Source organism: Zalophus californianus, chromosome 13 (assembly GCF_009762305.2).
Source record: "Zalophus californianus isolate mZalCal1 chromosome 13, mZalCal1.pri.v2, whole genome shotgun sequence".
Taxonomy (NCBI): Eukaryota; Metazoa; Chordata; class Mammalia; order Carnivora; family Otariidae; genus Zalophus; species Zalophus californianus.
The window spans coordinates 70675632-70692058 of NC_045607.1; the positions used below are offsets into that span (position 1 = coordinate 70675632).

Below are 16427 nucleotides of genomic sequence, written 5' to 3' on the forward strand. Positions count from 1 at the left end.
ACATATATGTACAAAATAAGGGTTGATACAATGAAGGGATAGAAGATGACTCTAAAGATAAAAATTATAAAAGATTTTATAAAAGGACTTGATAAGATAAGAAGTTGTTTGAAAAAAGAAAGAAGATTTAAAAAAAAAAAAAAAGGGAGAGAATGTGATCAGGCAGGAGACTAGAACAGAGCCATACACTAGTGATTTAGGGTATATTTTTATCTTTTAGAAGAAATTGTATCTCAAAATTTTAAAGAGAGAACAACTTACATATATATGCCAAAAATAAGGGTAACTACTATGAAGGGATAAAATATGACTCTAAAAATGAAAAATAAAAAATGTTTTTTTTTAAAAAGAGATTGATAAGATGTTGGTTGAAAAAGGGAAAAAGAAAAAGAAAAAAAAAACAGTTAAGAAAAATTAACTTTGATGAACTAATGAATCATGGTAAAAAAAAGCCATGAATTCTATATGCAGTATTCCCCTAGCGCTGGAGTTCTCCCGTTCTCCTTGATCGGTAAACTTGGTCTTGGCTTGCTGGCTGTTCGTGCTGATCTTCTGGGGGAGGGGCCTGTTGCTGTGGTTTCCAAATGTCTTTGCCGGAGGCTGAATTGCCCCGCCCTTGTCGGTCCGGGCTAAGCAAGCTGCTCGGGTTTGATCTCAGGAGGTTTTGTTCCCTGCAAGCTCTCCGTACAGCCTTGGAGGAGCAGGGCAAAAATGGTGGCCTTCCAATCTCCACCCGGAGGAGCTGAGAACTCGGGGCCCCGCTCCTCAGTGCGCCCCCAGAGAAAAGCAGTCACTCCCTTGTCCCCGGTCTCCGGCCGCACTCCGTGCTCACCCGGCCTGTGACCGAGCGTTTGTATCTCTGGCACCCGACCCCGTGTGGAGTCTCCAATCCCAGCAGATCCCTGCGGTGCGTTCCCGCGCCGCTCCTCCCCGGGAAGGAAGGGGAGTCTCCCCGGCTCTGCCGCTTGTTGGGTCCCTGCTGCAGGAGCAGTGGCCCGACTGGGCCGCGGATCACAGTTTATGGCCACCCCGAGCTGAGAGCCCACGCCTTGGCTCCGTCTCTGCAGCCGGCTTCCCCGCTCCGATACCTGGGAGCTCTGGCGCACTCAGGCTCCCCCGGTCTTTCTGTGACCCCAAGGGTCCTGAGACCACACTGTCCCGCGAAGGTTCCACCCCCAGCTTAGCCACTGGAGCGACGTCCCTCAGCGGAGCCAACTTCTAAAAGGTCCGATTTTGTGCTCTGGGGCTCTATCACTTGCCAGAAGCGGCCGGCGGAGGCCCCTCCCCCGCCAACTATCCTCCCGAATATCGCCTCGGATTCACTTCTCCGCACGTCCTGCCTTCCAGTAAGTGGTCGCTTCTCTGTTCAGAGAGTTGTTGCTACTCTCCTCTTCGATCTCCTGTTGAGTTCGTAGGTGTTCAGAATGGTTTGGTCCCTATTCAGCTGAATTCCTGAGACCAGACGAAATCTAGGTCTCCTACTCCTCCGCCATCTTGCTCCGCCCCCCCAAGAAGCAGTCCCTGTTGTCTTTTTTAAAAGATTTATTTATTTTAGAGAGGGAGTATGTGAGTGGTGGGGAGGGACAGAGGGAGAGGGAAAGAGAAAATCTCCAGCAGACTCCCCACTGCGTGCAGAGCCTGTCCCGGGGCTCGATCCCAGGACCCTGAGATCATGACCTGAGCCGAAACCAAAAGTCGGATGCTTAACCAACTGAGCCACCCAGGCGCCCCTAAAAAGTCATTCTTTTTTTTTTTTTAAAGATTTTATTTATTTGTTAGAGCACAAGCAGGGGGAGTGGCAGGCACAGGGAGAAGCAGGTTCCCCGCTGAGCAGGGAGCCCGATGTGGGACTTGATCCCAGGACCCTGGGATCATGACCTGAACTGAAGGCAGACACTTAACCTACTGAGCCACCCAGGCATCCCAAAAAGTCATCTTTGTTAAAGAAATTTGAAAACTACTGATAATTGGAGAAATGATAATGGCAAAAATTAATATTTGAGGGCTTTACTATATATTTGCCAGATACTATATTAAGTACTTAAAATGGTTATTTCATTTAATTTGCACAGTTAATTATGAAGTTGGTAGATATTATCCCCAGTTTGTAGATGTAGTGGGAAAAAATGACCTTAATTTTATTCACCTGGAGAAAACTATTGATAGTTTGTTTTGGTCCTACTTTTCTTTGGATATATACTTTTTTTTCCCTTCTTATAATGTAGAAACTGTTAAATGGACCCCTTTTTAGTTAAAGATGTGAGAACATTTTGGGTTATTAAGTAATAATTCTTATACATTAAATAGTTGAGTTTTTTAATAATTAAATTGCTTTCAGTTACCCCACACTGAGAAAAAAATATTTTAAATGTACCAGTTTGATATAACATTTCCTTGTTTAATACTGAGATTGTATACTTTCTCATGTTTATTGGTTATAGGCCTGTCATATGGTTATGACAATTTTTTCCAGTTAAAATAAGATAAAAACAGAGAGGGAGGAAGACCATAAGGGTCTCATTGTCTTTTGATTTTATTTTAGTATTTTTGGAGATTTTTTCATCAAGTTAAATGTATCAGTCTTTTCCTTTTAGTTTCCTCCGTTTGATATTATGTTCAGAAGGGCTTTCCTACTCAAAGATGATAGATATCCTTATTCATCTAGATTTTATTTTAATACTTAAGTGTTTCCATTTTTTCAAAATTAGAATAGTATTTTATTCAATGATTCTATACTCAGTATAAAACAATTTTGTTAAAAGGAAATTTTTAAACGATAAGGTGAAATTTCCATAATCTCACAAAAATAAATCTCCTAAGAGTAAATTTTTAGTGTATGTCCTTCCAGAATTTTTTCTTTGCGTATAGTGAGATTGAGACCATGTGAATATATTTTATGGTTCTGTATCATTTTTAGTGATTTCAGAGTTTTCAGTTTTATAAATTTGCCATATATTTAGCCTATATCCTATTGTTGGGCATTTAAATTGATATCTAGTTTTTTGTAATAGATCTGCAGTGAACACTCATAGATATCCTCCCACCTCACTTCTCTATTTAAGGTAAATTCCTAGAAGTGAAATTCTTGGGCCTAATATTATATCTGTTTCTAATCTGGGTCTACTCCCCCTTATTCCTTAAACTAGAATCTTGAAGTGCTCATCATCCTCACCTGCCACATTCAACTGCTAATAAAATACTATAGATTCTGTTCCCAATATAATTTCTCATATGGTACACTTCTCTCTATCTAAACTGCTTCTAATCTCAGGCATGATCTTCACTGACGTGGGCTTGCAGTAGCAATTAAAGCATTTTTCCACCTCTTTTATCAACTCTAATGCATTTTCCACAGCAGCCAAAATGATCCCTTAAAAACATAAATGTAACATGAGTAGAAAGCTGATAGTCCTGCTCAAATTCCTTCACTGCTTCCCAAGGCCCTCCAAGATCAGGCCTCTTGTCTTGTACTATCTACCCCCTCACTAAACTCCAACCATACTGGCCTCTTTTTCCTTCAAATTCTCTAGGCTCGCTCCTTCCTGCCTTGGGGCCTTTAAGCATACTGTCCTTTTTCCTTGGAAATCTCTTATCTCCTCTTTTTGCTTAGCCAGCTCCTTCCCATCACTCAAAGTTCATCTTAAGTGTCACTACCTCAGAGAGAGCTTCCCGGATCCACAAGGGAATAATCCACATTATTCCCTTCATAGCATTATGCTTCTTTTCTTCATAGCTTAAACCTCGCTTTCTAATTGCAGCATTTACGTTTGTATCTGCCTCCTCTCCCAGACAAGTCCCATGAGAGCAAGAGTTGTTTCAGCTCTCTTCACCATAGTCCATGCAGCACCTAGTAGTTAGGTGCTCAGAATCTTTAGAATAAGTTCATGTTGCCACATCACTCATTAGATAAATAGAACCAATTTATACTCTTATTTGACTTTGGGATGATTTTTTTACATTTAAATTTGTCGGGGTATGTGGTGCAAGATGGCAGGGATTTATTTAACTTGATTTTTTTCCCCAGTTAGCCACTTATCCTGTAACCTACATTTATTCTGTAATTCAGCCTTTTCTCACTTCTTTAAAATACCATAATTATATTACTGTAAATTCTTATATCTTAAATATCTTTCTGGACTTTCTTTTCTGGTACATTGTTCTGTCAACCCAGGTGCCCTGACCACACTATTGTAGTTATTTTGCTGTGTGGTGTAGTTATTTGGTAGGCAAATTCTTCTTCATTGCGTTAACTTTTTATTTCTATCCTGTGTTCTCCCAGATGAAGTTTTGACTGGAATTTCAATTGAAATTTTTTTTATTAAATAGCTTTTTAAAATAATTTTTTATTGTTATGTTAATCACCATACATTACATCATTAGTTTTTGATGTAGTGTTCCATGATTCATTGTTTGTGCATAACACCCAGTGCTCCACGCAGAATGTGCCCTCCTTAATACCCATCACCAGGCTAACCCATCCCCCCACCCCCCTCCCCTCTAGAACCCTCAGTTTGTTTTTCAGGGTCCATCAGTCTCTAATGGTTCGTCTTCAATTGAAATTTTATTGAATTTACAAAGTAATATTTAGTTTTCCCATCTACAAACATACTTTGTTCCATGTCCTTTTCAATATTTTACAGTTTTCTTTATAGATCCTAAACATTTCTGAATTTTAGTCTTAGGGATTTTTTTATAGCTACTGGGGGAAATGGTTTTTCTAGTTATATTTTCTTTTTTTTTTAAAGATTTTATTTATTTGAGAGAGAGAGAGCACAAGAGGGAAGAGGGTCAGAGGGAGAAGCAGACCCCCCGCTGAGCAGGGAGCCCTGATGTGGTACTCGATCCCCGGACTCCAGGATCATGACCTGAGCCGAAGGCAGTTGCTTAACCAACTGAGCCACCCAGGCGCCCTCTAGTTATATTTTCCACCTGCTAATTGCTGATGTAGAGAAAAGTTCTTAATTTGGGGGTTTTGTTCTTTGTTATTTATTTATTTATTTTGTATAGTTATAAAATAATTATAAATTATAAAATAATTATAAAAATTTATTACTATTTATTATTTCTCATAAGTTTTAAATTCTTTTGGGTTTTAAAGATAGACTAATAACAACTTGTAACAGAGCACTTTTAATATGTTTATTCCAGTATAGAAATATTTCAAAGCTCTGATATTATTCTGTTATGTTTGTAGCTTGAGATTAATCATAAATATCTTATTTGCTTTCACTGTAATAATTACAATTATATATTTGAGTAGAAGTAGGAATGTAGTCAGCAGTTTAAGGTTGCTTTAGAAAATGAATTGAAATCAGGAAAATTGGGATTTTTTTTTTCCTGTTAAACTTTTCACAAAGGAATATTGCAAACCAGAATTGGTAAGACTATCTCAGTTTCTTCTTTTCTTTTTTTTTTTTATTTTAAGATTTTATTTTTAAGCAATCGAAGTGAGGCTCAAGTTCAAAACCCTGAGATCCAGAGTCACATGCTCTACTTACTGAGTCAGGCACCCCAGAACTATCTTAGTTCTAAAATAGTGTTTTTCTCCCACAGGAAGTAGTTCTGAAAGATGGAAGAATTGAAAGACTAAAGTTGGAACTTGAAAGGAAAGATGCTGAAATCCAGAAGCTGAAAAATGTGATCACTCAATGGGAGGTTTGTAATTATTTACTGCTGTAAACTAATTCTATAAAATTGCACTTTTCTGTTTTTCTTTTATGTTAATATATATGATTAATTAGAAATAATATTTCTGCTGTTTAGGTTTTTAAACTCTCATTTAATGATATAAAATCTGAATGACAATATGATTTTTAATCATGTGAAAATATATGTAACATTAAATTTGCCATTTTAACCATTTTTAAGTATATAATTTATTGGCATTAATTATCTTCAGTGTTGTGTAGTTATCAACACTATCTATTTCCAGAACATTTTCATCATCCCAAATTCTGTACCCATAAATAACTTCCCATTTCCCTTTTCTTTGCAGCCCCCGTAACCTCTAATCCCAATGAATTTGCTTAATCTAGATACTTCATATAAGTGGAATCATATTTGTCTTTGTGTGTCTAGCTTAATTCACTTAGAGTAATGTTTTCAAGTTTCATCCATATTTTTGCATGTATCAGAATTTCATTCTTCTTATGGCTGAATAATAGTCCATTGTGTGTGTGTGTATGTATGTGTGTATATATGTATATATATATATATATATATATACACATATATTTACACTACATTTTGTTTATACTATTTATGGATACTTGCATTGTTTCCACCATTTCACTGTTGTGAACAGTGCTGCCATGAACATAAGTGTACAAGTATCTGAGTCCCTGCTTTCAGTTCTTTTGGGTATATACCTAAAAGTGGAATTGCTGGATCATTTAACTTCTGGAGAAACTGCCAGATTGTTTTCCATAGCACCTGCACCATTTTACATTCCCATGATCTGTGTACAAAGGATCCAGTTTCTCCACATCCTCGCCAACACTTGTTATTTATACAATTTTTTTTAAACCAAGAGCTACATGTTACCCTTTTACTTGCTTCTTTAGGCTTTTCAGAAAATCTCTTATTCGTCTCAAGTGTCATTCTTTTTTTGACTAATATTTATTCACTCAACAGTTATTTATTGAGTGCCTATAATGTGCCAGGTACTTTTCTGGGCCCTACATAATGTAATAGTGAGAAAAATGATAAATCAAGTTCCAGCCCTGATGGTTCTTATATTTTCCTTTCTCCTTTACACATGCCTTTAGGAATCATCCCAGCTAAAACTTTTTTTTGGACTGCATCCACCCATCTCCCTTAGCTTTTTCTTTGTGATTTATATTTTCCTTTTCTTTTGTTGAGCACAGCAAAGATAAAGAAGTTGTGGCGTGTGTGTGTGATGGAATATTATTCAGCTATAAAAAGAATGAAATCTTGCCATTTGCAACAACATGGATGGATCTAGAGAATATAATGCTAAGTGAGATAAGCCAGTTAGAGAAAGACAAACACCATATGATCTCACTCATATGTGGAATTTAAGAAACAAAACAAAAGGGAGAAGAAAGAGAGACAAACCAAGAAACAGACTCTTAACTATAGAGAACAAACTGGTGGTTACCAGAGGGGAAGTGGGTGGAGGGATGGGGAAAATAGGTGATGGGGATTAAAGAGTACACTTGTGATGAAAAAAATAGAATTAAATAAATAAACCCAAAGCTTCATAAATTATGTGCAGAAAAAAAGAACTGCAATTACAACCACTGGATTGGTGCTAAGTATATATATACTTCAATTCTTACTGAAAAACTCGACCTAAATATATTATAAGATGTATATAAATATATTTATAAGATGTATATAAAATATATATATGTGTGTGTGTGTGTATGTGTGTATGTGTGTATACGTGTATACACACACACACACACACACATGCATGAGGCCTGGAGTGAAGACAGTGTAGTAAAACAATGAAGAGGTATGGAGTGTGAGAGGAAGAGCACATTTTGAATAGGTTTGGGCAGAGAGGACTAATAGTCCATTTTGTATATGCTAAGTTTGAAATGGCTATGGATGTAGGCATAGATGTTCAGGATGCAGCTGAACTCACAATATATGTATCATTTAACTTAGTTAACTTAAGTTCTCTCTTTTTCATGAAATTAAAAATACTAATAAGGGTCCTGTATATTTCATTTATGCTCTTATAAATTGCATGGCATTAGTATGTTACACATTTTGTTTTTATAGATAAATTTGCTATTCAGGGTTGTATATACAAAACTATATATGCCATTTTTATGGGCAACATAAAGATTTTTCATTGATAATTTTGCTCATTTGCGATTTTTGCTTTATGAGCTGACTTTAGACCCGAAGGCTGCTGCAAGAGGTGTCTCTGTACCTTGGACAAAAGACTTGAGCTGGAGATAGAGTTTGGCAAGATATTAACATTGATTGAGGCCCTGGGAGAGAATTTTTTAGATACAGTTTCATATTCATAGTGGATATATATTCATAGTGAATATACTTGTAGTTAACTATGTATGTTTTTCCCCTTCATATTTTTATGTGTCCATCTGACTTACCTCCCTCATTTATTCCTAAGCTTCTCAAAAGTTCTTCCTTTATATTTACTGTGGTGTTTACTTCTCTTCAGTGTATTGTCTGCAATATCACTGAATATCATTACTGGTTTATTAGCAATTTACTGGATAGAGTGTTTAGTAAAAGCCATCTCTATTTGCCTTGATTTAAAATACATTAAAAATGTTTTACAAGAAAGATTTTTGAATCAGTAGCTTCTGTACTTATGTGCCTACGTGTTAAGAGAAGAAATGACAGGTTTCTTATACTGATCTGCTTTCTTTCTCTGATCTTTTGTTTTTCCACAATGTATTAAATTTATTGTTTTCTACAATGTATTAATATATTAAATATTTATAAATAATTAAGTCTGCTTAAGATATGTTAAATAAGGTATTGTAGGGAGAAAATTCCTTGGAATAAAGATGTTAATGTGGGAACATATTTCCTCTTGTTCATAAGTGTATAATTGTGTCATCTATGTATTATGAGAAGCTAAATCATTTGGAAAAAGAAATTGAAAAAGAATTGAAAGATACTCCAGTGAATTACTAATTCATATCGGCTAAAAGTTACTTTAACAACATATAGTTAATGAAATAATGAGAGATTAATAAAGCCTTAAATGAGCAGACATAGTACTGTGCTGTATAGTCCTGTAACTACTGTGTGTATGTACCTAGGCACTCTCAGTAGTTAGTAGCCACATATTGGACCATGGCAGATGTAGAACACATGCAGAAAGTTTTGGTATAGAACTCTGGACAGTTTTGGTCTAGAGCTGTGAATCATCTTTCTCTGTTTTCATCTAATTATTTTGAATTGTATAGGGTTTTAAGGAAAAAAAGAGAAAGAACTTCAAGAAAATTTGGTATTATCCTGAATTTTCTCTGGTTTTATCTCTTTCTTCTTTATTTTCCACCACCTATAATATTAATTTCTAGTATTGTACCACGGAATTAATGTAGGAGGAGATAGTACTGAATACATTTTCCTCCATCCTACTTCTTTCAAAAGTAATTTCTGTCTTTCAGCAAGCCTAGAATTCATAGCTCCATAAGTTCAGAGTAAATCATTAATTACACCATTTACTTTAAATTAAATATTTTTTCTTTGACTATAGGCAAAGTATAAAGAAGTAAAGGCCAGAAATGCACAGTTATTGAAAATGCTTCAGGAAGGTGAAAGTAAGTGATTTCTGTGTTTTTAGAATTAAAAGTAACCTTTAAAAGTATTTGAAGATAATTTTTCAAGATATATGATTAACTCAATAAAATAAAAAATTTTCCCAGAGTGATTCAGATTGAATTGTTGCTGATAATTTTATTATTACAAGTCACTCTTACAGCACCTTAGTATAACACAAGTTTCCAACTATTCAGGTAAGAGAAAGCTTGAAATTTCAATTCTTATAAAGTATTGGACTACATTCGGCAGGAAACCAAGAATAGATCTTGCTTAAGATTCTCTTTTTAATTATTAGAGGAGAATGCCTATCATCATTTTAGGTTTTCCTTCTCCCTTTCCCCCTAGTCTTTTTTTTTTAATCCATTTATTGATTTTAGAGTGAGAATGAGAGAGAGAGAATGTGTGTGCACACATGAGCAGGGGGAAGAGCAGAGGGAGAGGGACAAGCAGATTCCATGCTGAGCACAGAGCCCAACATGGGGCTCGATCTCACAACCCTGAGATCATGACCTGAGCCAAAACCAAGAGTTGGACACTTAACTGACTGAGCCACCCAGGTACCCCTCCCCAACTCTTTATACTTTTGCGGCCCCTCTAAATTTTGGCAGTATTTCACCAGCAGGAAGCCAAGGAAATCAATCAAAAATGATTAGAGATAATCACATTAGTAAAGTAGATGTTAAATGAAGCCCCTCCACAACATCAGTAGCATTCCTGATTATGTATACCTAGTGATACTTACCTTGAAAGTTCTATGAAAATTTTTCATTCATAACAGAAATGGAAGTGTGTTGATTTTTTTAATATGAAGCTCATGCAAAGGAAATTATAAATCATAAAAGTCACATAGAAAGACCTGAATAAGAGAAAATCTTCTGAATAGACAAAATTAAATTTAATAAATAGTTTTCCCTGTTAATAAGTGTCAGTGATATCCCAAGTCTCTTGTGAGTACTGTATAGTGTTCAAGAAATTGTGAAACTCACCTTGAATCAGAATAAACAAGATACCAAAAATTGAAGATACTGGGAGTGGAATTGTCCAATCAAAATTGTAAACTATATTAAAAAACAGTTATCAAAACATATGAGTAAAAACCAGGAATCATGTTCAGTTGAACAGAATATATGCTGTTGAAATAAATTCAAACTTATTGTTTGATAACTTTACTATTTTTTATAATCTAATTTATACAGCTTAACAATGATGAAATAGAAGTTAAAGAATAATGGGGAAAGGCATTATTTGAAGAAGTTAAAGAATAATGGAGAAAGAACATTCTGGGATTAATTTAGATCTGTGCATGTAATAGAGTCCCATGTGGATCATGTGGATCATTTAATAGATCTGTGGCTGTTACAGAGTTCCATGTGGATCATTTAATGAACAAAATTATGAAAAAAAATAATTGTTTACAAGCTGTATTTCTAATTGAAGAAATTAGGGATATCATTGGACATTGGATGCATGATTTTTAAATATGTAAAAACAGTAATATTCCTATTTAGGGAAACATTTGTGAAAAGTGAGAAAGTTAACTGATAAAAGCTTTCTCTCAAAAATATATTTAAAATGGCTACGAGTAAATAACATCAGTGTTCATACTGTATACTATAAAAAAAAATCCAAGTGGGGATGCCAACCTGGCTCAGTTGGTAAAGCGTGCGACTCTTGATCTCAGGGTGATGAGTTCAAGCCCAATATTGGGTGTAGAGATTACTTTAAAAAAAAATAACAAGTAGCTTGGTGATGGGCATTAAGGAGGGCATGTAATGTGATGAGCACTGGGGGTTATATGCAACAAATTAATCATTGAACACTACATCAAAAACTAGTGATGTACTACATGTTGGCTAATTGAATTTAAGTTTAAAAAAAAAAATCCAAGTAGGAGAATTTTATATAGAACCATTATATAAAAAATACAGTACGTTAGAGCACACAGATGCTAGCATTTATAATGTGAGTGTGAATACAGTCATCTCCAATATAATGCAACACATATTCTTAAAAATTACCAATCTCTGTGAAAGCACACAATTAAAACCACAAGGTTTATTGGGAAATGGGGTTAGGAAGGTGCAACACTCAAAAAAAAAAACTTCTTCAGAGACACATTTAAAAAAAGTTGGGCATCTAATAAAAACAGTAACGCAGTTTTACACATGTTAAAGTGGTTAAGCACAAATACTGTAATAAGTATGGCACTTTACCTGAAAGACTGCCTTAAGTTTGCTTGAGGAAATAGGCCTCAGAGGGTCTGCAGATTGTGTGTTACTATGAAGCAGTGGAAGGATGGAAAGTTGGTGTGGTTCTTAACAGTGGACAGAAATAGCTGGTTGATATTTGAGGTGTGTGCATGGGTGCTGTTTTCTGTATTTGTGAAATTATTCTCAAGCAAATGCAAAATTCATGTTATGTTCAGGTTGTTTCATAATACAGCAATCTCAGTGAAACAAATTCGTGTTTTCAAAACAAGCATGTTATTGGAAAACTGACTATAATTGAAATGTTACATAATTCTTAAAAATCACAAGTTCTAAGTGAGTATGCCTAATTCTGGGGAGTGGGAATGTAAAAGTTACCAAGTGGAATCTTGAGAGACTGTGATTTGATTCTTGATGCAGTGTCTCACTTTACTACATTAAACTATGATAGATAAATTTGAATTATAGTGTTATATTGGTAGAGCTGTGGTGATAACAGTAGTCATATATTTGATCTTTTCCTCCTTCACTAAATTTATTACAGTTTTGTCTCTTCAGCCTCTCCTAGTTTGTTTTCAAAGTCGAGGAGTTAGTTTTTCATGCATCATAACCATTACCATGGGTTAAAGAAGTTGTTAGCCATGTGAAGATTTTTAAAGCTTAGGAAACCTAGGGGCCAAAATGTAGATAAATCTCTTGCTTCCCCAAAGAGGGAAAACCTCCAGACAAAGGAATAGTTCTAAAAGACCACAGGTGTATGTCATCAGTTATGATCATATGAGCTACATTTACCTGACAGTGCTTTATTGGTATGAACAGTCAGATAAAAATCATTTTTGTGGGCCTTACGGTACTGCTCACCCTGACAATTTAACAAAACAAAACAAAAACACCCTACCTTGTTTTTAAAATCTTGCTTTAAGATTAGTCAAGATATGTTTTATCCCTATGAGAAATTGTTTCTGTCCTTGTCCTCTTTAGAATAGCTGGAAACATTTTATCTTTCAAGATATCTATACAATTAATATTTTAACACCACAGAAAATGTAAAATTTCCAAGAAAAACTGCTGTAGTAATAATGATCAGAATTTACCAGTGAAAAAATAAGAGCTATATAGAATTAAGAAATACATTCATTCAGTATAAGGACAATTAATCTTTGCCCAACTGCACTGCTGTCTTGGTTCACTAAAGTGTATTGTTCAAGTATTTGAGTGATTAAAAAGATTATACTGCTGTTTTTCCTTTCTTGTCAGTGAAAGATAAAGCAGAAATACTTCTGCAAGTTGATGAATCACAAAGTATCAAGAATGAGCTAACTATACAGGTAAGAAAAACTGAAATATACAGGACTGATTTTCTTAAGCTATTTTTCTTTAGTCCTAAATTATGAAACTTGGTTAAACAAAAATACATCCCATCACACTGTGATAAAATGAAACAAATTATACTTCATTATTATCATGTAATAGCAAATGAATGAAGATTCTGTTTACTGTGCTGAGGGGAGGGAGTTATGTCCTGAAGACTAAGGGAAGATAAGGTTGTATTTTACTTGATGCAGACTCATATAGAGATAAAAAGGGCAGATAGAACTTATCCTATTCATGGATTTGACTTTTTCCCCTTCCCATCCTTACTGTGCATTTTCTCTTAGAATAGTGAGCTTCTCCTCTCCGTCTTTAATATATAACTGAGTAAAATGCTTAACTGAAATTGTGTGTGTGCTTGGTGGTTCTCCTCTGATGTCTGTTCATCTAGAAATAAATTCATCATTGTGACTAAGTGTTACGAATTAAGAGTATTTGCCTAAAGAGACAGTCTTTTTTAAATTGAATGTTTGGTTTTAGGTGACTTCACTTCATGCCGCATTAGAACAAGAAAGATCTAAAGTGAAAGTATTACAAGCAGAACTAGCCAAATACCAGGTATGCTTTTATAATTTTGAAAGTGTTCTCATCACAAATAATACATTTAGAATAGATACTATGTGAGAATAAAGTACTATTTTATTCAGTCCAAAATCTGTTTGCCAAACATATTAATAATTTTGTTGTTATTGGTCATATAATTTACACTTTAGAAAATGTTAGGGTTATCCTGAATATTGGTACATACAGCAATAACTAAGTAAAATCCTTGGTACATGATGTGGCATATGTGTCAGTGAATCATTTTGAGGGACAGTACATAATGACATTTGTCCTATTATATAAATTTGATCACTTGGGTACAGCAGTTTCTCCTAGATATCTCCATTGTAAAGATATCTTTTACCCTTTATAATTAATAAATATGTGAAGTGATACTTTGAGATTGTGTGAATATCCTTTTCTTTTTACCCAGTGGTTTTAGCTTCCATTGTGATATTTTTATCAGTTATTATTTTGGTGGTTGCAAAAATAGTGACTTTTTCTAATTCTATTATTTCTTCTGCATTTACAAGCTGGCATTCAGCATTTTTTTCTGGACGAAGCAGTAAAAAAAAAAAATCAGTTCTTTGTTTCAGTATATGTGTATATGTATATATGTGTATACACACACACATATATTTGTATGTATGTATGTGTGTCTAATCATGATATAAAAATGTGTTAGTTAATGTGGGGGGGGGTCATAGTCAAAACGGTTTGAAAGCCACCACTGTTGGCCTGGAGAACATAGAAATTTTAACAGCCCCAGGTTTGACCTCGCTTCAGTCTAGGAAGGAGAATTCCCTTTGCCTGGGAGACTTCAAAAAGGATCCTTGAATTTTGTGTGGGGTTTTTTGTTTTGTTTTGTTTTTGTTTTTAATCTTGTTGAAAAACAAGGTAAGAGTTTTAAGCTGTGTAACACTGGTGCTTACGCATAGTGGGTATCTACTTTGTAGGAAAGTTTTTAGTAAATGTATTTGTATTTTCCTGCTACAGGAAATAAATTTTGTTTTTAATACATGGTATTACACATCTCAGGTCCCATATACCCTCTTCTACTTTTTTTTTCTCTGAATGAATCTGTGCAAAACTTTGATTTGGTCAGGAATGAATAATGGCATTCTTATACTTGATTTTTCTTTTTTATAAAAAAGTTTGATGTAGAAATGGTTGTGACCACCAAGAGGGAAGTTATGAGCAGAACAAGGATGAAAGCAACAAAGAGTAGCTGCCAACACTAGTAAATGGGTCTGGATTCCATGTGCCCCGGATAGAACCACCAGTTTAAGAAATGCACTTCCACAGACAAGTACTAGTTCCCAAACTTGGCTGACCACGAAAGTGACCAAGAATCACTTGGGAACTTTATGAATTACAGGTTTTTCTGCCCACTTCTGGTAATTATAAATAAATAGATCCGGGACAAAGTCTAGACATCAGAATTTGAAAAATATTACCATTTTAGGTGATTCTATGATCAACTAAGTTTGGGTATCATTGCCATAATTTATAAAAATGGAGGAGAAAACTATAAAATTATTGTAAGGAAAATACATCAAACCATTAATTATGGTTAAAATGGGGGATTGAATAGTTAAGGATGATTTTAATTTTCTTTTTTGTACCTTGGTACTTTCTGTATTTCTGCAATGAGTATTTGCTTTTTAAATTAGAGTCAGGAAGAAAATGTTATATTAAAAGTTATGTAAAATACTTCTTTTAAGCTCCTCCCTCTTTCCTTGGCTCAAATCAAATTCCATAGGTTGAGTTTTATTTGGAGCAAATTAAATACAGATTCATATATGTCACTGAGCAATATGAAAAGTATAACCTGCTTTTCAACCCACTGATGAACAAAATCAGATTTCTAATGCTGTCTAATATGAACAAGACTAACTTGGATTAGAAATTGAATTATCCTAAAAGGTAATGAACTGAATTAGCAAATTTGCTGATTATATGAAGCAAATTGTTTATTTTAGTATTGATCAAAAATTACATATTTTTAAAAACCTGGGACAGTCCAGGCTCTAACAAATAAAATATTGGTGATCTTACTAAGTCTAAACTAATTCAAGTAGAAGTAACTGCTTCATATAACCTGCTTTAACCATTTGTAAAAAAATAACCTTGTAAAAATAATTTAGTGGTATGCACATTCAAATTTACAACAAACTCAAAAAAATTGCTTGTTTCTCATATTCAAAATGCCTTTGGTCTCGTTTATTCTTAAAATGAAATTGCCCCCAAAATGATACTTCCTAAATAATTTGCCCTATTTTTCTTTACAGGGTGGCAGAAAAGGGAAAAGAAACTCTGAATCCGACCAGTGTAGGTGATTCCATTAGCCTTTGAGGTCAACACAAAAATTAAAACTTTCAGGGTTTTGCAAAAATGTATATATTTAATGCTGTGCAACTGCTAAACTATGCAGTTTTGTTGAAGAAACTTTAAAATGATTAGCTCACTAACAGTCTATAATTTTATGTCCTTTTGGCTTAAAGTGAAAAGAAGAAAAATAGAATTCCAGCAGAACTCAATGATTATTGTTTACTATCCATACTTCTTATCACTTTAGTTTTTCATCAGTCAATAAAATTAATTTACTCTTCCAGTAATATGTTTGATTTTTTAAATTTTCAGAAACAATGTGAAAGTAATATTAGTAAATTGGATTGTTTAAGTTCAGTGAATATTTACTCAGCACTTTCTGCATGCTAAACCCTACAGGATCTGCAAAATAAGTGAAAAAAGGTGGATACCCTCAAGTAGCTTATGCTTAGGGGACATAGAAGTGGGGGAGGTGTAAAGACAACAGCAAAAGTAATTACCATACATATTAGTGTGATAGCATATTGTTTGGAAATTGAGAAAACTTGTATGAGATAGTTTTTAGAGGGTAGATACCTTTGCTGTAAATTTGTTGAGAGGCAGTCCAGGCAGAAGGAGCAAAATCTGTGCTGAAATACTTGTTTAAAGAACAGTCTGTCTTGTGGACAGAAGCATGACACACTGAGAAAAGAAAAATTG

General features: G+C 34.6%; 1 protein-coding gene across 7 annotated transcripts in view; it reads left to right on the forward strand.

Moving 5' to 3' along the window:
- GKAP1 (G kinase anchoring protein 1) overlaps nucleotides 1-16015 on the forward strand; it is an 88139-nt gene extending 72124 nt beyond the window's left edge. For all 7 annotated transcript variants that reach the window (XM_027616959.1, XM_027616955.1, XM_027616952.1 and 4 more), the window contains 5 exons: nucleotides 5554-5655; nucleotides 9212-9275; nucleotides 12741-12811; nucleotides 13335-13412; nucleotides 15689-16015. In XM_027616959.1, the coding sequence (XP_027472760.1) occupies nucleotides 5554-5655; nucleotides 9212-9275; nucleotides 12741-12811; nucleotides 13335-13412; nucleotides 15689-15736 (363 nt within the window). In that variant the 3' untranslated portion in view covers nucleotides 15737-16015. The remainder of the gene's footprint in view (nucleotides 1-5553; nucleotides 5656-9211; nucleotides 9276-12740; nucleotides 12812-13334; nucleotides 13413-15688) is intronic.
- Nucleotides 16016-16427: the final 412 nt, after the last annotated feature.